General features: G+C 45.4%; 1 protein-coding gene across 2 annotated transcripts in view; it reads right to left on the bottom strand.

Moving 5' to 3' along the window:
• Positions 1 to 2,245: 2,245 nt before the first annotated feature.
• The window catches only part of LOC128750064 (PDZ domain-containing protein 4-like), a 28,395-nt gene continuing 8,718 nt past the window's right edge, over positions 2,246 to 21,922 (bottom strand). The window contains exons 3-18 of one of the 2 annotated variants that reach the window (XM_053850208.1): positions 14,928 to 14,981; positions 14,095 to 14,197; positions 13,417 to 13,663; positions 13,247 to 13,331; positions 11,878 to 11,976; positions 11,588 to 11,650; positions 10,223 to 10,324; positions 7,590 to 8,035; positions 7,349 to 7,532; positions 6,009 to 6,414; positions 5,499 to 5,898; positions 5,358 to 5,428; positions 4,311 to 4,639; positions 4,058 to 4,198; positions 3,866 to 3,978; positions 2,246 to 3,771 (exon numbers count right to left, since the gene is read on the bottom strand). In XM_053850208.1, coding sequence (XP_053706183.1) covers positions 3,501 to 3,771; positions 3,866 to 3,978; positions 4,058 to 4,198; positions 4,311 to 4,639; positions 5,358 to 5,428; positions 5,499 to 5,898; positions 6,009 to 6,414; positions 7,349 to 7,532; positions 7,590 to 8,035; positions 10,223 to 10,324; positions 11,588 to 11,650; positions 11,878 to 11,976; positions 13,247 to 13,331; positions 13,417 to 13,663; positions 14,095 to 14,197; positions 14,928 to 14,981 — 3,114 coding nt within the window. In that variant the 3' untranslated portion in view covers positions 2,246 to 3,500. The remainder of the gene's footprint in view (positions 3,772 to 3,865; positions 3,979 to 4,057; positions 4,199 to 4,310; positions 4,640 to 5,357; positions 5,429 to 5,498; positions 5,899 to 6,008; positions 6,415 to 7,348; positions 7,533 to 7,589; positions 8,036 to 10,222; positions 10,325 to 11,587; positions 11,651 to 11,877; positions 11,977 to 13,246; positions 13,332 to 13,416; positions 13,664 to 14,094; positions 14,198 to 14,927; positions 14,982 to 21,922) is intronic. The other variant, XM_053850209.1, reaches the window with a different exon arrangement.

Raw genomic sequence — 21,922 nt, 5'->3', positions numbered from 1 at the left:
ATGAAAACGCCAGTGTCATTATCCACATGAATATGCATCAGCTCTGAGGTCGATGGAAACACAAAGCTAAAGAAGCGATGGATCAATGCCATAATAGCAATCTCCCATCTTTGTCTCTATACTGTCGCTCCCTCCTTCATTTTCATCTGTTGATCTTCTGCCCGGCAAATTGAGTTTCCTATCTCACGCACAAAGTACTTCCATTATCTGCTCCACCTTGTGCAGGTTGTGTTTGTCTCGATCGCTTACCTCTACCTCCGTCTTTCTTCCCTCCATCTCCTCCTTCACTTAAGACTTAATTCACTTTGTGTGAGTGTGTGTGTGTGTGTGTGTGTGTACGGCAAGAGATAGTGATCAATAAATAGATGAGGATCGTTCTCCTTCTTCTCCTGTGTCCTTGTCCTGGGCCTGGAAATGTCTGCTGCCCTGCATGTAAACACAACACACCCACACACACACATTTCATCCATATCACCACGCACTTTCCCGTAAGTGTGACTCAACTGACTAGAATACAAATCCCTGCACTGCAGCACACACTGGTCCACTCTAAAGGCGACCTGTCATGTCCGTCATCTTAAGTGTGATGGTGGTGAGAGGATGGGAGGAAGGGAACAGAGGGGCAGAGGAAATGAACGAGGGTTCAAAGTTCTTTCCATGTTCATATCGATAAATCCTGTGCAGAAATTAAGAGCATTAAGGTGTGTATTCTTTTTCTCCTTGTGAGACCCACTTGGACGCAGATATTCATGTGCACTCACTGCTGGCAGACCTCCAAGGAGGTGAAGACTTGGTCAAAGTCTAGGGCCGATGCAAAAAGGGCATCATTTCTGTGGCACTCACAGCCAACTTGGAGCAGACAGCTTGCACTTATGGCACACAGCAGCTACGTTTTTCAAGTCCTTTTAAGTTTACAAGCCACAATGCTTGTCATTTTCAGCCAATAATGGGTTGAATAATACAGTTTCCAGTGCGTTTTGCCCAATCCCTTCACTGAACTTGAGCTCCCTGAGTACAGCATTAAAATATTTATACAGGTGAACGTTCATAAAAGGTTGTGAGTCAGGAGAGATGTGGTAGAACGAAATGGATTTGGTTAAGAGAATCATAAATAAGAGACATCTGGAGACGGTTTACCAGGCGGAAACATCAACAAGCCACTTTTCTTCATCCAAGCAGTTGTCTTCCTCCTCTTTGTTTACCTCCATCTCAAACATGATGTGGTCATTCAAAGTGAAATCGTCAAGTCATTGTGTCCTAAATCAAACACCGCGACTGGATCAGTCACAAATAGACATTTTTTTCGAACAAGCCATCGTTTCAGTTTCGGCCTGCGCCTTGGTAGCCACGGCTTCAGAATCAATGTCTGCTTTGACATGCGATAAACAGAGGAGCGCTCAGTCAATGTGAGACGGCGCTGTCAATACTTTCTGTCACACGAATGTTTGTCATCATTTTAACTGTCCGATGGCGAAACCGGAGCACGACCTTTAAGAGGAACACCCTCCTGACTTAAACCGACTCAATTTAGCAAATGCGAAAAGATATTTCTCACACGGACAAACGATCATTTGGGAGTGGAAAAACCCGCCCTATCGGACGCGCTGCAGATGTGTCTCGTGAGGTTGTAGCGCCACCTACTGGACAGCATGCTGAGGCTTCTTGGCAGACCTTTGGTTTGGGTCTTTTTATTTCCCCACAGAATAGCTATGACACACTTGCTGATGCAAGTCTTTTGAATGCCTTAATAGCCACTAATGCTTGGATACTTTCTAATCAAGTGTTTATTTCTGTGACATGATTTTAATGAACACAGACACAAAGACAGGACGTACTTTGTCTAATCCGTGGATTTCCCAGTGAAGCGCCGAGGTTTCATCCGAGTGGTGCGTGAGTCCGTGGAGACCAGCTTTCGTCGATGAGCAATGATCTTATTGTCTGCAGGTGCGCAAATGTGCGATCTCTCCATTGACCGCTAGAGGTCAGCACAGACCAAAGAGCCAGTCCCGTTTTTATTTTACTTCAAATTCAAAGTGTGGAGGAAGATTCTGACCATGACACATGTGTGACATGTTTTTCCAATACAATAATTGAACGTACTTCAGCATTATTGAATTACGCAAACATATAGACATGTAGTCTGACACACCAGTCATAACATGTTTGAGTTCATCTTGATATTGCTGCGAGCCTCCATGAAAATAAATACATAAATAAATGCAAGTGAGTCAGATTTCCATCCGTTTTAATTCGTACACAATCTGTCAACACTACAAATGTCTTTTGACAGTCTAGATTAATACACGTCGCCCCTCTAAATTCCCATCGACTGATGCTAAATCCATGCAAGCCTGGACCCATCCGACAGATTCCTGTGTAACCTACATTCTGATCAGTCGAAAGTTGTTGTGGTTATGTGCAAAAAACACACACAATGTTGAACGAACAACACACAAGAACATCAATAAATATAGTTGTTTTCAAAAGACTTTGAAAAAGGTAATACAGACGCTGCAGAATGCATATTAATATTTTGAAACAGGTACAAAGCTTCTCCCAAAGAGAAGGGTGACATTAAATTCCAATATTATTGTCATTTATGCTTATAAAAGTGTGCTATTTTAATGAATTCACATGGGCTTGCTCCAGGAAATATAATGGAACTGTACTTTTCTACACAATTTTTGATATTAAGATCAGAAAAATGTGAAAAAATACATTTGCATTTGAAAACAAGTGACATTCAAGTTGCCAGGATGTTGTCAAACTAACATGAACACATCATCACATTTTGGCTGGACCATGGATTCTTTCAAGAAAACAAGCTCCACCGTGCGACTTGAATGCAGTGGAAATGTTGAGTTGAAATGAGCTGCTTGGCAGAGGTATACGCTTTGAGAGTGTAATTGTATATATAGGAAAGGCAATACATAAAGTTAGAAAGTTACTACAGTTGACTTATTCTCGGGTCATTTTGTGGTTCAATTTAAGGGACCAGGGCTGCAGACAATGAACGTTTTGTGGCACCATGAATAAAATTCAGTTTTTGTGTGCTCATGTTTTTGACCCTCAACATTTGAATTCAGTTCAGAGTCAGAGCATTTGCAATTGGTTTCTATTCATAAGCGAAGAAAACAAGTTTGTGTGTTAGATCATTTTTGCTTTGTGTGTTTCAGTAGGAAGATTCAGATTGTATGGCTCCAAAAACACAAAAAAAGTACATCCCGTTCCTCGTCTTTCATCGCTTGAAGGAGACTTGTCGCTGTTTTATTAAGACACTGAAGGTTGAGAGAAAATCAAGATGACATTGTAGGCCTCAAAAAGATGAACATTCAAACAGTTGTGTTGCAAATACCACTGGACCAAACATGTAGAGCAGAAGCTGACACATAGTTGACCATCTCTGATTCAGTTCAGTTCTCAGAGCAACATTAATGGAGAAGTGGAGACACTCAAGTCAAACCTGAGACGAGAGTCTGGAGAAAAGTGTGGTCCCTGTGTCACACTGTGGTGACAGACAGCAGAGGGTTGTATATTTTCTTTCCATCCGGCGACCTGGAGCCGTGAGCCAGCAGTTCCTGGATGGTGAACCAGTTGTCCAAAATGCGGCGGTTTCTCCTCTTGGTGATTTTCTTTTGGCTCAGTGACAAGATGCTGTTGCTGCCAGGGGAACCGTGGGAGGGATGGACCTGGGAGCTCGGGTCCTCGGCTTCGTTTGTCGATGAAATGGCATCTCTGGGAATGAAAGCCATTTTTTCAATCCGGTCACATCTTGAAATTTGAACAGATGTTGACACGAACATAAGTCACATAGGTGTGAGTTGGACTGTGGGGTAAATACTGGGGCCTTCCTGTGGCCTCTCACCTGTCTCCCCTCAGGAAGTCCAGCCGACTCTGCATCATGAACTCTCTCCTGCGTCTGTACTCCCTGGCCCTCAGCAGCTGCTGCTTCCTCTCCTCCTTGCTCCAGTATCGACCCTGAAGGTGTCCGTTGGCATTCATTAGCATTCCAGTCCTGTGCCTCGCTGTTTCCTCGGGTGACTTGGATCAGATGTACCTGTTTCATCTCGCTGGCAGCATCGTCGTCTGTGGTCATGCCGCTGCGCTCCTCTCTGATCTTCATGGCTCTGGCCTTCAGGAGACGATCTCTGACCGGACGCTTGGCCACATAGCGAGTGCCATCACTGCGAATCTTCACCTGACAAGACAAAGGTCAGACTCTTGCAGCTCAGTATTCACTCTGCACAGCTCATCATCTCCATTCAAGATGCATGGAAATGAAAGAGAGGTGTCTCCGAATTCTAGTTCACCTTCCACTCCATGCGCTGTGGTGACGCTGTTGGTGAAGACTGCGACAGCCCCAGCGGTAAGGCCAGTCCCAACCGTGAGGCCCGATGGTTGTCTTCTATCCCACAGGGGGCGCTGTTTACACTTCTGGGGCTGGCGGGTCCGCTGGCCAACACCCTCTCCTCCACCTCCCCCTTCCTTCTGTCTCTCACTCGATCCAGAGGGTCCACCAGCCCCTCTGAGGGCAGAGCGATGCAGCTCTGGTACCGTTCCAGGTGGCTCATGTGGTGTCGCCGGGCGAAGTATGGGCTGGACTCTGCGCTGCCACCTTCCGGTCTGCAGATAACGCCACCTACCAGGGCATGAAATATTTCACGTTCAATATGCAACTTCATAAAAACGAATATGCATGCATTACAACGGCTCAAGTTCAGAACCTTGTGGGACGCCTTCTCCGCTCCCCTTATCATCGAGACAAATTAAAACAAGCGACAAAAATTCGGATGGAACATTGAGATCAAAATGTACTGAGGGGGTCCTGCTGTCTGACTGTGTCAGAAATGATGAAGAAAACCAAATAAATAATTACAAATGGATTAGCGTTGTGATTTATTTCTGCCATTCATTACGAAGAGATCATTTTGACTCCCCAGGAGACTGAGTAAAATGGCAATTAAATAACATTGACTGAGTACGTTTACTGCCCGGGTGGTCTTTGATGATGTGGAGTTAATGTTAATGTTGGTCTGCATAAAATCATTTGGAAAATATGATTAGAGTTTTAATTTTCCACATTTCTCACGACTTATCAGCCACAAAATTAAACTGAGGCTTTATTGAGGGAAAAAACACACACAAATAAAAATATACAAAGTAACATAAATAAGTAATAACTACTACTACTACTAGAACTAAGAATCATCATCTAGATGGAAACAATGCAACCACAAAATGTAGATCTTAAATAACAAAACACATTCTGTTGGCCACAGTTATTATTATTGAAGTGACATTTATAACAATTACTTGAGAATTCTCAACCTTCGTTTGATTATCCTTTTGCTATTTACCTGTTCGGGAGCCACGCCCCCCATCAGCCACGCCCCTTATTGAGGATGACCCCAACTCTCTGGACAGAGATCTGAGGAAGACGTTCAAAATTTTAGAAAACCTTTTGCAAGATATGAGGAAGTTTTGAATGAAAATGCTACCTGAATTTGGAGGGAGTGGACGGAGTGGATCTGGATCCGTTGGCTGTTTCGTACTTCCGTGTCGTGTTGGGCGAGAAGGAGCACATGAGGTTAGAATGGCGCCTCTCTCTGTCTCTGTCCTGTCGGTGCCGGCGAGGTGTGAGCGGTGAGTTCAGAGGCGGGAGGCGGCTGAGGGGGAAGAGTGGAGGTGGGGACGTGAGTCGTCTTCCTGCTTCGTCCTCTTCGTCCAGCGGAGCCGGGATCTGCTCGGTGCTGACCAGCGGTGTGCTCCGGCAGCTTTCCCCGCCAGTGTTGTAGGCGCTCGTCGTGTCCTTGTCGTCCGATCGCTCTCGCTCCGGCAGCTCATTGATCGCCGACAGCTCATGGTGATGAGGGTCGTCGTCCGCATCTTCGTCCAAAGCTAGGAGAAAATAATTCAACCTGCTCAAAAACGCCTCTCTCCAGATGGTTATGCAGGCACCTGCTTGGCTAGTCATTGCTCGTGGGTATGTTGACGGTTGTCATGGTTACCTGCATCATTAGAGCCCTGTCGCCCAGCAGCCACCGTCTCCTCCTCCATCATCCAGGCTTTCATACATCTCTCCCGGAGCTGCTGCATCTTCTGCGCACGGAGGATGTTCCGGCACTTGAACTCCAGGTGTCGCAGCTCCTCGTCGATCAGAGCCATCTCGTGCTCGCTGAGGGTCTCCAGGCACTGAGCGGATCCATCCTCACCATGGTCTTGGCTTCCGTCCTCTCCTTCCTCTTCCTTCTGGTCCTCTCTCTGGCATCTGCCCATGTCTCTACGCCGCTGAGCCGCATGTCTCTCATACTGACACTTGATCTCCAGCAGCTCCTGATAGCGCTGGCACTCTTCCTCTGTCAGGCCAGGCATCATCATCATCATCGTCAGCGGGCTGTGGTGGTGATGGTAGTGCTGCGAGTCAAAGGTCAGACGTGAATATTCAGACAAGATGAATCCATTATTACACATGAATATGGTTTATGAAAGGCACGATTAAACGTTTCCAAAGACAAACAATATTGCCCACATGAAACAAGAACAGCTGATGTTCAGATCCACTTGCTTGACCTTTGACCTCTGCGTCCGTTGAGAGCAGACGTTTCATTCATAAGTAATAATAAGCAGCAGTGATTTCCATATCATGTTATTAAGATTAATTAATTCCAGTATATGTCATGGAATATTCAGAACAAGTCAATGACCTTATACTGTTATTCATGCTGATTGTCTGAAGTAAGTTGTGGGTACTGCGAGGTGAGCAGGTTTATTTTCTGCCACAGATGAACCCAGAGTTTTTCCACCTTTTTCTAGCCCGAGCACACTTGTGCTGACACACTGTATCTACTGACTCTGGCCTGTTCTGTTGCCAGGCTGTTTGCAGAAACAGAAAATGTCTTTGTTTCCCATGTGTCCAGAAAGAGGCGGCAATATGGCTCAATAGATCATGGTTCATTGATGTGTTGACTGACTTGAAATCACTGTTTGGATGGGATCACTTCTCTTTTGCATGATGTGACTGTAGTTTCCAGACAAATCCTTGGCTTCTCTGCCTGAACTTGCTTCATAACAACAGTGATTCTTTCTCTCTTCACATGGAGAGAAAGAATGGCAGCCAGTCCATGGGATCATCTCCTCAACACCTTCTCACTGTCATGACTTCATGGCATCATATCGCCGCCTCTGTCTCCGGACACATGAGGTGACGCTGGATCATTTTCCCACTAGTGTTCCACAGCACCCCGGTTGAAAAACACTGCATTAAACTACATAAGACGCTCCAGAGCCAAAGTAGGCCAGTGATATCTTGGATGTAAGGACTGTCAGAAAAGCCTCCACTATCATGTACCTTATGGTGATAGTTGTTGTTGTAGACCACCCCTCCTTCCGCCACCCAGTCCAGTCCAGGGATGGAGTCGGAGCTCAGCTGCAGCTCTCTAAAATGGAGGAATGGAGGGGTGATGTCACCTCGGCCAGGGCTGGGGCTTGGCCGGGGGCTCGGTCCAAGTCCAGGGCTGGGTCGAGGACTGGGTCTGGATGATGAACAGGAGATTAGAGAGCTGAACGTTTCCGTGTAGTTGGAATCTCACCTGGGACTGGGTCCTGGCCTGAACTTCCGGGCACTGCCCGGGGTGTTGGTGGTGTTGGTGTTGCAGGCGCTGGTCTGCTCACCAAGAAGGTCATGCTCAGTCAAATCCTCATAGCGGGTGCTATCATCCGTCTTGCCTACTCCACTGTCCAGCTCCTGGCTGTTCGACAGCAGAGGAGCCAGATTCAGCAGAGGTGGGAGCGGGACCGGTGACTCGCCGTCGACTGTACACCCGTCCTCTACAATCTTTCCATCGATGCCCAGCCCCTCTTCATCCACCTCCATCCTATCTTTGCCTCCGTCCCCATCTGCTGGATGCAGAGGACATCCTCCTGCAGGATGGAGGTGGTAATAGCCGGACATGCGAGAGGAGGTGAGGGACAAGCGAGGGTTTTGGTGGAAGTCCTCTAACAGCACATCCTCCTCTGGATCAATGTTGTTTTCATTCTGGAACCACATGATTTGTATTCATGTTTAACTCATTCGATTTTCAAGATGGACAATAAACTTTTGACAGTAGGATGTGAAGTCTTCCTCATCACTTTAACAGACGGTAATGATACGCCTCATTGTTCAGATGAGACCAGCGATCCTGTCACCAACGTCAGTGTCCCGCCCCTGCCATCCTAACTATAGGATCTACTGACCCCATGATAGATGAGGGTTGTCAGTTGTGACTCCTTTGCCATTGTTCATGTCCCCAGCTACTTCCCACTGTGCTCCATCTCACCATCAAGATTCCCCACTTTTATCATCAATATGGACTTCTGGTGAGGCATCACCCAGAGCAGCAGGAGACCCTGTGGAGCTACACTTCAGTTGGGAGGCTTGGGAGATGAGATCAGCCCAGGAAAACACAGACTCTAATACTTTTTCAAGAGCCACCTATTCCATCACTGTAGGGCAGGTGTGTCAAACCCAAGGCCCGGGGGCAGAATTGTGTCATGCCATTCAATGGCTTTAAGTTGAGTCAAAATCTGTTAGAACTGAACAGATTTAAAGTCTCCCCCAAATGTTATCATCATCACCACAAAGGTGGCGGTGTTTAGCCAGTGCAGGTCCGGATCTTGGACCCGAGAAGGACCGTAGCCAGCCATCCTCACCTCAGCAGTCAAACAGCTCCTCTGAGATCACGCTGACCCCCGCTCGACCTTGGCCAACCCTTACCCTAACCCCGAGCACAGCGCGCTGTTTGTGTGTGACATCATCGCAATGTAAAATCAATAGCACAAGAGGGAATAAGCGTGTGGAACGAGAAGTGGGTTCCTAATGAGCATGTGCAGAGGACACACAATACAGCAGCGCAGAAAGCACCAAGGTCGACAACACAACATCTATTATTGACCACCTCTACCTTCATTCATTATTTTGCTTTCAACTGGGATTCTCTCACTTTAAACAGTTGTTGGTCCTGCTGGAACAAATAAGTCTTTCAACCCACACATGCAGCTTCTTGTGTCAGAATGATGCATTTGACGCAGAAAGAGGCCACAGAAGACGGACTACGCTGCCCTGCATTTCACTATTCCATCGGCTGCTGGTGTTCCAGAACACTTTCTAAGGATGGCCACATTACTTCCTATGGAGAGGAAAAAATGGGAAGCTTCCTTAAACATGTTCGATTAATTACTTTCTTAGCAGTATTCTCCTGTGGTCAGCAATATGGCAGCCAATTTATATGACTACACACCATTTAGCTAAGAGCTATTTCACTCCGTCAAACCCTCTTTCTTAAAGAATCAAATTATTTCTGCTGTCAACACTGGTCTGCCATCACTTTCTCATTTGCTTTGAGGATAAAACATCCATCATCTCCAGCTTCAGCGTTACACCAAGATCTGACTGGCTGAAGGGTCGGACACGCATGAATACTGACCGAGTGATGGCTCATTCTTTTGAGTGACGCACGCGTGTGTGCGCGAGACACGCACATTCATCTGCCGCTGTGCCTCAGTTACAGCCGGCATCTATGAATATGCCGTCATGCAGTTCCTCCTCTGTCAGCAGAAGTGGACACACACTCTGGGAGTCGCTGTCAAACCGGAGACATTTATCATGCTTGTGTGTGTGCGTGTGTGTGGGTGCATCCATCATGTCTGCATGTGTTTGAACACACCTGCAAACCATGTCAAGAGTCATCAACCATGTTAGAAGACCTTTTTACCCGGAAAAAAAAACATTGAAGAAAACTAAACTTTTCTTTTCAATGAACGCTGAGTAGAGAACATTCTGTCATGCTCTGTCACCTCATCTAGGTCAGCAGGCAGCAAATAAACTGACCTCTGAAGAAATGTACCCTCTCAAAGTCATTCTTTGGTGGAGGAGAATTCTGTTACCAGGTCAAAGGCACCGTGTAATGAAGCCAGACTTCCTGACTGGCCTCATTTCCTCCTTTATGGATCGACTCTATAGAGCGGCCATGTTCGAAATGGACAATGAGATCATTTCATACGGTCAATTATTCATGTCACACTCCAAGCACTCCCAAAATGCACTGCAGCAGTTGAAGAACATGCAACATGCTTCTCCAAATGATTCCAAAAGATTGGCCCTTAATATTAGGCTCACAGATGTGATGCATGTTATGTTGAGGTCAAAACATTACAAAGAATGATGCATGTTTTGCTTTCTCACCTCAATGTCAGGTCGAGCCAGCAGTAGAGAGAAGTTGATGCTGTCCTCTCTGGTGAGAATGGCAACTGCTTCTTCTCGATTCTGAATGTCCACTCCGTTGATCTGCAGCAGAGACAGGAGTTTGTCATGTGTATAAAAAGGAACAGTAAACTCTTTTCAAGGCCTCACTTTCTCCCGGTTCGGTGACACCTTTTGTTTTATATTTTGGTATTTTCTGGTGAAATCATTGTATTTGACTCGCTGCAGCCTCCTGTGCCTTTGGTCACTGCACTTGGATCCCTCCCTGCGTCTTGAACCATAACACGCGCAGCTTAGATGGAACAGTGCCTCCCACTGCTTTGTTAAATTGGTTGAACTTCACTCTCCATATTATTTAAAGGGGCCATATTGTGCTTTCCCCCCCGAACCAAATCAACCTAATAATACACATAAATAAATAAAATCAGAGGAGCTTTCCGTGAAGTTTGAGGGCTGTTTATCCAGGTCATTAGACTCATGATTCTGGATGCTTATGCTCCACTGTCCGTTGGGTCCCTCATACTTTACAGGGGTCAACAACTTCTCAGGGTCATTCATCAGCACCAACAACACTATTTTCACCATCCCAATTCATTCATCTGTCGCAGAGAGGAGAATACAAACCAGCACCTGCTCATAAGGGAGTTTGCTTCGAGGATGTTCCTACAGAGACTGGAGAAGGTTGTGGATACAGAAACAGATATCAATAGTTAACAACTAATACCTGATCATTTTTGCGACAGTGTGCAACAGCCACGTTTATACTCCAATGAGAATTCATGCAAGTGTCCTTCCTCTGTGTAGTGACAGCCGTCATGGGAACCTGCGCTGACTTCTCTCACCCCCTGCCAGGTAACCATGGCGATGCCAGTCTATTCTCATCACACCATGCAACTGCAACTTTTCACTGACAGTGTTTTCCTGACAGATGGAGGGTCCGAGGATAATGAGAGTGGGAGTCACGAGAGGAGGAATAGATTCACTCTCTCCGGTGTGCAAACGTGGGAGTGCACCTACTTGTGGAGGTTTGATGAGAACATGATACAAAAGATTTTCACAAGGGAGAAAATTTGAGGAGTGAGTAGAACATTCTTCATTTGAAGCTCGGTATGCACACTCCTGAACTACATGAGAACCTCTGGAGGATTTCACCAGATGGTGCTGAGAGACGTGGAGGCAGCTGTATAGAATTCAAATGAGCAGATTCTGACGTCACTGAGTTCGAAGACTTCCATAAGGAGTCAAACTGGATGGAGGAGTCATCGCACCACCGAGAGCCAAAGAGCTTCTCTGAAGCAGAGACTAAGCAGCTGCTTTAGTTGTGAAGTGACAGTCAACATTTAGTACCTGGAGTATCCGGTCTCCTTCCCGGATGCGCCCGTTCTTGGCAGCTATGCTGTTCGGATCCACCTTGACGACGACACATCAGAGAAGACACAAACCAAATGTTTTGCTGGATCATTGAATTTAGCATGCAAAACAACTATTAGATTAGGTCAATAGGTCCAGTGCCCACATAGTAAAGTCACTTTACATCTCAAAAGGTGGCCTCTTTAAATTCACTCCAAACTCAAAAAAGCGGTGTCAGTTGACACAAGTCAAAAGTGCTGTGGAAATGATAGACAGTAGGGTCACACCTCTCCGACGTAGATCCCCAGATCCTCCTCGTCCTCAGTCCTGTAGCACACAGTCAGACCCAGCTTCTCCTGCTGGCTGGACTTGTAGAGCTCCACCTCCTGGGAAAGGTGAATTGACCTTTGAGTTTCTGCAGGTTGATATCCTGCAGTACATCCCCAGATTTGCTTTGAATGTAGTAGTGCATTATGGGACCTCAAATGGGCTGGGTTGCCTTCATTCACGTGTTGACTGCTGATTCTCTGACAGTATATATAACATAAAGAGTCACCGCCTAAACTGGTGAAACTGGGAACTGAACCAATTCTAGGTCATTATTTAATTACAGACCAAAATAATGACTTAATCCATGTAACGCAGATGAGACAACAAACATTTCAAACATGGCTGCGCCAGAAAGAGCAAGAGTGGCCTTTTATTATGGCCAGAACACAGCGCACCTGTGCAATAACCAGCGTCTCATCGACGTGTTATTTTGGCAAGCAGACGCAAACGTAGACAGACTTGTGAATATTTGGGAGAATCATGAAAGAAGTATTTTTCAGCTGCAGCTGAGTAATACAATGCTCCTTTGAGGACGGAAACTCTTCCTGCAACTGTCGCTCTAAAACAGCGCAGAAAGGAACCTTCAATATTTTGCCATTGGCTTTTAGTAGGTGTCTATGGGGCGTGAATGTAAAAATGAAGACACCCGTTTTTTTTTTCCTGATTTAGCAGAAGTCTTGGCAATATTTTCACAGAAACATCTGTTACATTTGAGACACTTTAATGTTATGTCCCAGTGTTTCATCTCTCTGTGTGTGTTGGTGTTAAAACTCTAAATCTAAATATTAAATCTAAATCAAAATGTTAAATCTAAATCTCAGTTTAGTGAAGGTGGTGGATCTGTTCTGTAATCTTACGTTTAAGATTTAGATTTAAAATGAAAATGTAAGATTTCGATTCATAAGAAGATAAGAAAGAATGATGTCGAGAGCGGCGCTGACAGGACGATGTCAGGAGAAGAGGAAGGAAGTTATTTAGATGTGACCACGGACAGGGAGGATTCAGCAGGCGAAAATGATGATGAGATAACAAAATCTGCGGTTCTGGGGCGGGAGAGGAGTTTGTTGTTCCGCTCAGCTGCTTCCTTTAATGACTGAACTGCCGTCCGTATCAGGAAACAAGACAAAAGCAATGAAGCGGGAGAAGCCTCGCTCGGCTGAAACCAAACAACTGCTTTGCATGTGTAGTTCAACAGCGTCCTGCCGGAGGATCATTAACAGTGTGTTTTTTTTAACACAGTTGGCCGGCAGCAGATTTCTTTCATCAGGAATAAACAATAGGAATAAACTGAATTGTTGTTTTTTTTCCCCGCGGCAGGGTCCTCACCTCATACTCCAGGTCCTCCTGTCGGTCCACCTCGTGATTGGAGATGTCGAAGTAGTCGTTGGGGTCGTTGTACTCAAACACACAGCTGCAGGGTTCAGATCAAACTCCATCAAAAGGAGACTCGCCACTTACCCTGACAGAAATAATTGATAAAACAGGACAGAACATACAAGTCATTGATCCCGTAGGGTCCCACGAGGTGAGGGGCGGGAGGAGTGGGCGGAGGGGGTGGCGGGGAGTCGTCGGCCATGTCGTGGTGATGGTGGTGACCTCTGCTCCTACCCAGCGTCACCATGTGCTGGAAACTGATTTCGGTTTGCGTGGCGTTGTCGACGCAGTCCGGGATGGCGACCATGGCGACGGAGGAGGAGATGGAGGTGCTGCTGGTGGTTCCGTTGCTGCTGCACATCAGTATCGCTGAGGGGTCGAGACATTTTTAGAGGAGAAACACAACATCAATATGGAATTAATCATCTCTATTTCTCGTTGTTGTCATGACAGAAAAGAGTGAAGGCGTCAATGACATCACGGCAGGAAGTGAGCGGGACGTAATGGCGCTATTAGAGCTTAGAAAGGAAGTGATGAAGGAAGTCATTTCAGGAGGGGTTGGCAGGACAAGATAAAGGAGGATGAGAATGACAGAGAGCTGATATCAGGGAAGATAAGATGAGATGCAGCACAGGAATAAACGCATGTGATAGAAAAAAGATGATCTGGACGGTAGAAGAGTGCAGGTTACACCTTTTTGTTCTACTTGTTGCTCGAGGATGGAGAGTGAAGACAGAGGTGATCCAATGTTGTGAATATACCTGACAGTATCCTTTGATACAGCGTTTCAAGTAACGTACCTTTCCTTCTGTGACCTTTACGGGTCGGTCCATTGTGATGCAGCGGCTCTTGGGAGTTCTGTGGTCTGTCGAGTGGGAGTTGTGAGGGTCTTCTTCCTCTGACCTGACACGACAGTAAAACGAGTAAAAATATTTAAAAGTGAATTATTTTACATGGTGAACAATAGCAGAGCTGCCAAGAGATTATTAATGTCAAACCAGTACGTCCGGGAAAAAAATAAAAATAAGAATGATGGGTTTTCAATTGTTTCAATGAGAAAATAATAACAGTGGTTTATTTGACATGAAAATAAAAAAGTATGTATATATGTTGGAGAAGTGCAATAGAAGGGCCGTATTTCAGTGATTTTTTTGCGTTAACTGGAGGCAAGAAAAAGATTAGGATAGGAGGATGAAATGAGTGAAATTGAAAACTAGTCTATATGAGATTGTACTATTGTCTATTGTACGAGGATAAAAACCGTAACGCTGATCTTAAATAAGGTGAGAAAGCCTTTAAAGGGATTGAATTCATAGCAAGGGCTCGCACACACACACACGTGTCTGTCGGAGCCTTCCTTTATCTGAGAGGCCATAAATGAGCACATGAACGTTCGAAATGACCGGGACTTTGCTCAGAGGGTCTCTACATCTAATCCATCTGATAAATCAGTGGCGATGGCCAGTGTCGTCGACGGTGTCAGAAAATATTCTCTATCTGTCACCGGCTTTATGGGAGAGGAAGCTTATTAAAGATGACTGATAGGAGGCGCTGCGGGTGTGGAGCCGGCGAGGGCTGGACAAAGAGTCAGTCGTAGAAGAGAGTTGTGTAAATGTGAGCGATGGCACAATACCTTCAGGTTTCCTTGTCTGTCGATCGGCCGCAGGGAGTGACTCCAGCCTTTTTGCTAATGAGAGGGAAGCGGAGACAAGGATGGATCGTGTTCATCAAAATACAAAGGGAGCATTGTGGAGAAGCTTGGAGGAGCAGTTCAGTTTTGGCTGTTAACTCCATGCTCTCATTCTGTTAGTCACAGTCCAACACAGGCAGAGTGTAATGTGCAGCAAATCAGAGCTGCACAAATCCGCTGGGAGTCTCTGGAGCTTTGTCTCAGCTCCGTGCTGCACATAAAACAGCAGAAAGCCACTTTGGCCAATTTAAACATATGGCTCCCTGTGGCACGTAAACAAAACAACACACACAGACACAAGCAGAAGCCGAGATAATCTACAGCAAATGCCCATCCAGCTGTCAGGGCAGGTACGAGTGGAGCCTTCACTTATATACTGCGCACTGCTGCTGGTAAAACATGTGAGCGGCTTGTTTTGTCCCACTATTTTCTGTTTCACTGACTGCCAGATGTCGTTTCCAAGTGAATAAATACTCTTAAATTGATTTTTATCATTGAAATTGAAAAATGGCACTGAATGTTGAATATATTTTCCCATATTTTGCTTGCAATTTTAGTGCTGGGAACAAGTAAGAGGCGTCGTGTTCAGGCCAGTATCATAATATCATAGTTACCCTCATAGTTATTTCCTGACCCAAAGTCACTTATGGGTAGTTTGCAAAATAATGCACCTTTTGTTCGGCCCTCCACTTTGCTGGTGTTAAGGATTTTGTCCTGTTGAGTGATGGAGTGTATCATTTGGAGAGTTTATTCTAAATGTGCTCTTGCTGGAGCTCCTGGATTTCTCTGACTTATTACTGTTGATGGCTCTGATATGGCTAGAAACCACTGACCCTTGAGCAAAAGCATCTGGTTCCACATGTGTTCTTCCTCATGAGAGGCTTTGGTTGTCAAAATGTGATTTAAAATCACCATGATTCACTCACACCTGCGTCTTAGGTCCACTCTTCCTCTTCAAATGTCAAACTTTACAGCATTAGAGTTTTCATTTCCGCTTCAATGCGCAGCTGAGCGCAGGCCTCCAGACACTCAGCATATGTAATATTTGTAGGTGCACGCACAGCGGGGGGCACAGATGTGGAGAGAAACTCCTGAAATGAAAGTTAATATTCACGGCACTGCTGCTCTGTGTAGTGAAAATATGGCCGCGGAACAGGTGGAATTTTAGGAATCAATCCGGGGCTTATCATCTCCAAAGTTAATGTAGGCAGTTGGTGGCACAAAACCACATTTGTTCAAGCACGTATCCATCCAAACTCACACAGCTCCTGCATGGCTGCTCACAGTCGCCCGACTCCGACTTCTCCTCCCCCCTTTGTTTCAGGGCTGATTGCTATGCATTACATGGTCTCAGCAGGCTTTAGGTGTGTGTGTGTGTGTGTGTGTGTGTGTGTTAGTGCCAGTCAATACCCACTCAATAACCACAATCATCTATCATCCCGTTTGTGGCCACATTACGTTTCATCTGCCATTGAAATAGGTCAGCCAGGAATTCCCACGCAGACCAAGTGTGTGCTGTGACCACTCCGTGCAGGTGTGTGTGTGTGTGTAATAATAGGATTGCTTCTATTGTTCTGCCACACACATTGTGTTTCAGTGGTGCCTACCCATTAACCCATACACATTGTTGAACATTTGCTTTAGGAAAGACAAGAAGCTCTCGCTCCAAATCTGGATCACCAGCAGGGTAAGGAGGTCTCGTACGCTAGCAGTAAGAATTGGGTCGCCACCGAACCAGGAAGAAGAGAGGAGGAAGGTGGTGGATACTTCCACCAGCAGACACCAATGGTGATGGAATTATACATTCACATTTACTCACACAGATGTGTGGGCCATGCAGTTTATATATCCAAGGCAATAAACCCAAACTTTGATGGAGAAAAATTCTCACTTCATCAAGGGTGGGATTTTGTACTTTTTTTTCTGAATATACCTATGGCTTTTTTTCTATATCGGCTCCACTCACATCAGAGCTGGGCAAAGTGCGGCCCGGAGGCCAAATCCGGCCCTTTGACTGCGTTTATGTGGCCCTCCTGGAGTCAACTATAGTCAACTATAAAACTGACGCTGTCGTTGTTGCTGACATTCTTGTGTTGTTTTTTTGTTCATTATGATGCAACTGAAACATAACTTTCTCATTCGATTATTTTTATTCGTCTTTTCCGTTGGCTATTTTCTTGTCCCTTAAAATACATCAGAATTGAAGGTAGATTTTGAACTATATGAGACACATCCAGAATCTTTAAATGGAATGTGGTTTAACTTAAATAAAACATCACAAACCAACACTACGTGTGCATTTTTAAAGGTATAATTTCATAGTCACACATTTTCTCTTACCCTCCTTCCTTCGGGTTTGATGCCCCCCTCACAATATATAGCCTGGTCCTTCAGGACATTTACCTGCCCACCTCTGGCAGAAGCTCATGTTGGTGAAGCAAAGAGCAAAAGCAGTCCGCTCCAGCTCTGGAGGCTAATTTCATCTTGTTGTTGATGATGTATTTATGAGTACAGAGAGACGAGAAGAATCCCAAATGAGATGAGATAGCACTTCCTGTCTGCCAGTTCACCATTTTCTCTAATTGTCGGAGGATTTGTTGATAAACTGATCTTGATAGTTCCGCCATTCTCTGCCTGCCAGCTGCACGTCGCCTCATTATAAAGGCGTGCGTGTGCAGTTACAGGCCTGGCAAGGACTGGTGCCCCAAGTGGGCTTCGCCACATGAGCCTGACAGAGATCACAGCTAAGTGAGGGGCGACATGAACGAGTGAGTGAGAGACAGTGGAAATCATTTGGCAGTGCTCCGTGGAGGAGCTGGCTCTCACCGAGTCAGGATCAGTGGCAACATGTGGGAGTCTATGGGAGGTAAACAAGATGGCTTGGATTTGTTAAGACTTCCTCATCATCACCACCTGCAGCGAGACTTCATCACTCTTCATTATAATGGGGTATTGATCAGCATAAGGGCCTCTTGTTGGCCCAGTGCAAGGCCTCATTATAGTCAAATACACTTATCTTTCACCATCGATTTTGGGAGATTGACTCCAAAACTGGTGACCTTTCTGCATCTTATTCAGACCGGGTTTAGCAGCCGCACCTGTTTGTGTGCTTTCATTTCAGGAGAACTTCTCAGGAGATGATAATCACCATGTGTTTATCCAAATCTGTAATCTTTTAAATACCAGCTGACACTCAATCGATCGGGACATTGATCGGGAACCGGGAGGGTTTATCACCCACCGACGGACCATAAAACCAATTGCTGCAGTGCCCTTGAGCAAGGCACCTAATCGTTAACCGTGGCTGAAGTTAGTGGCTGACTTGGTAAAACTAAGATCTCAGCGAGGAGCAATGCACAATATCATGTGGGGGATCTCTGCTATAGCTACGATGCAAAGACATATACATGTAACATCCGACTTACCACCTGCTCCACTTACATCCACCTGCACTTACGACCACGGCCAGCAGATGCTTTTTTTTTAATTCAATGTCAGGCACCGGCATTATTTGATTTACTTATATATCATTGAAGACTAGTTGAACCGTTCCCAGGCCGTGCCTTCCTACATGTGCCCAACAAAAATTCAAAAATACCTGCTCACTCAATGATGCATCTGATTCATTCACAAGTCCACACATCACAACAGACCACACTGCCTGGCGATAAGTCACTAACAGCTGATACAGCAGCAACAAAAGAAGTGAGCCGGCCGAATTGGAATCAAGCGTTGATGGCCAGAGTGGGAGGTCAGGTGGAGCAGCGGTTTGTTTCAATTGTGTCCAACTTCTGTCTCTGAAACCGTACGCTGAGACCTTCCACGTGTTTACCCAAATTTAGAAGACCCAGAGGCAACATCAGCCTCTGTAATGAAAAGCTATCTGAGCCCTGTGCAGGACAGTGAAAGGGCGGATTAAAAGGGAACTATTGACTTTTGTCGAGAAGCATGACATTCCTTCAATTAAAACTCCAGCTGTGTTTTTTAATGGAAGCTGGAGACATTCTTTCATTTGATGAGAACTGTGTGACACAGGAGCATGTGGAGCTGGGCGTGATGACTTTTGTTGTCTTCGGTGTTGTCTCCATCGATATCACCTCCCGGGACTTCACTGCCTCTCTCCTCCCTGCTCATGAACTATTTACCGAATTCCATCGACGCACTCCTCCGCAGCATCTATCACCGCACCGGAATACTTCCACATCAGCAGCGTGATATTTATCTCCTTCACTGACCAAATCGCCATCATGCACTCATAGCCACAGTGAGGAGGAAGAGGAGCCAAGGAGCCATTTTTCATTCGCGCCACGCCGTTGGGAGAGAGAGACCCTGTAATCATGCCTGGGAGAAAGAGAGGGGGGGGGGAGGGAGAGTTGGAGTGGGAGAGGGAGTGGTCGCCACTGGAGGAGAGACGGCCATGAAGGTTGAATCCAGATGGATAAAAGGTGAATTCACTGGAAAGAATGAAGCCATAAGAGGTAACAGACGTTGGAGCCTTGGCTCACCTTTCACCTCCATCATACGACGGGACTTTCACAGCCTAATGGAAGTAAAGCTGAGAATTGAATTCCTGAAACAATATAAACCGTACTGAAAAGAGATGAATCTGAAAATCAGTATTCTGAAAACACTAGCAACAATAACCAAACTCCAACTTGAGAGAGCAGCCCTACTTTGCTGAACTTCTTTTGCACATTTTCTATATATATATATATTTTATATTATATGACATGGTGACGTCGGTCCCAATGGAGTTGCCGAAATGGAATGTTTTGTATAGCAGCTATATTTATTTTGCTTTGTGAATGACTGTTTTAGTGACTGTTTTATTTAGCTGACACTGAAGATAAAAGCACAAGAGGGCGGCTTTAAACTCTCTCCATCCACCCAGGTCACACCTATGGTCTTCATACACAACATCCGTGAGCCTCTTTGGTTGTCCTCCTCTTCCACCATCTAAACTAAGCGTCCATCCTCCGAGCTGTCCCTCTGCGATGCTCATTTGCGACCTCCTCCCTGACTTTCCCCTCACTTTTATCTGACTTTTTGGGAACAGCGTTCCAAACAAACGTGCATTTACTCCATCTTCCACCTTCTCCTGCAACAACTGATTAAAAAACTGTCACTCGCCGACTGCAAAAAGTGCAGTGAGCATGTTTTTTTCACTTGGTTGGAATCCTTTGGGGTTTCCCCTGAGCACAAACCCTTAAGATTCGTCATTAATTAAAATGATAATGAGTTATGGTCGGACCCACCGAGCAAAAGAATTTACATTTTAGCTGTGAGGAATTTCCTTGATCTTTGGGTGAATTTACATTTTCACCTCCGTGGGTTCACCGATGTTCACGGTTGGACGTCCGCAGGTTTTTAATTGGAATAGTTTCAGGTTTTTGTTTGCCTGACCCAGTACACCCATCAGAGCAGCTACTGGTGCACTGGTACAGCTGGTGCTATCACAGGTCGTACTGTGCAAGAGTTACGGGAATGTTGAGCTGCTCTTCACCTTCATTTTTCTCTACTCCAGATCACCATTGTTCCTGGAGGGAAGAGGAAGCCGACCATTTTCTTCGTGTATTCGGTAAAGAGAGTCGAGTCTTTTGCTTAAAAGAGTGGCATTTTTAGAATGGTGAACTCATCCATGGGGTATATGTGCGTGTGTGGGTGAGACTTGATTCTGCACTGTATCTAAGGTTTTCTTGAAGCCAGATTTTGAATATGGGTTTGGAATCAATGTTTGGTCTCAGGCCAGTTCTTGTAGGATTCAACCATCGTGTTTTGACTTAACTGAAGCTCCAAGTTTAGGCTGGTCAGAGCCACATTATTGCTTTTTCAGAGCACTGCAGCAGTCCAAGCATCGACCCCTGTGGCCCTCCATTTCTCTCTCATTAAAGTTATGAGCTAATTCTGTATTTCACTGTGTGGCTGCCGGATATGAAAAATCATTATAAGGCAATAACAATGATAATCTCTTGTGACTTTTGTGTTTGACTGTTGCTATTTGCGGATCTTGGAATGCTTTCAACGCTTCAGAAAATACTTGAAGGAAGAAAAATAACTTGAGTGTTTGCTCTGAGAATAATCTGCAAATAGACGTTAGCAGATTATAGTCTCTCTCCTCCAGAGGATACACAATGAGCCACCGAGGCAACGTCACATCCAGTGTCACATCTGCTCATCTGCTGTGTGCTTTACACACGCAGTATTGTCGACACAGATGAGCGAAGGAGCTGTATTCAGTTGTACTGCAAGTAAATTCCATGACCACGTAGTTTATATTGGTTTATTGTATTAAGCTAATAAAAAGAGGAATGTTAGGCTACGAAATATAAACCTCTTGCTTCTTTTTGACATTTGTTTTTACAAATTAACTCCGAAAGTTACAAGCGGATTCCGATGAAATTTTCAGGACTGGCTGTCAAGAGGACAAGGAACAGATGATCATCATGGAGGTATTCCAGATTACCATCGAGGGCCTGTGGACTCCAGACTGGAGCTCAAGGTCGACCAACTTTCTTACTCTATAGGGTTGTGTGGGCAGGTTTTCCAACACGACTGCCACCTTCTGTCCCTTTGAACTCATGAGAAGCATTGGATTTCATAAAGAGAATATAATAGACCATAAAGTTGGTCGGAGAAATTGCGGTTCTATTCAAATTTTCTTGTCATAAGCCAAACATTGACAGACTGAGCATTTAGATGAAAGCGAGTGCGTGCACAGCACCACGTATTTCTGTGATGATCATATTTGCAGCAGTAATGTCAGACTAATAGAGCAGTCCTTCCTTCAAACAGCCGTATTATTCAGATTTCTCTCATACATAAATATTGGCAGCATCACATAGCAGCTCAAATACATGACGGTGACAGCATGAAGGACTGGGAGGGTGTGTTATGAGCTCGCACACATGAGGGATTGGCACGTGGACAGATATTACCAG

The sequence above is a fragment of the Synchiropus splendidus genome, chromosome 18 (assembly GCF_027744825.2).
Source record: "Synchiropus splendidus isolate RoL2022-P1 chromosome 18, RoL_Sspl_1.0, whole genome shotgun sequence".
NCBI classification, from domain to species: Eukaryota; Metazoa; Chordata; class Actinopteri; order Syngnathiformes; family Callionymidae; genus Synchiropus; species Synchiropus splendidus.
This window is presented reverse-complemented; position numbering and strand designations above follow the sequence as displayed.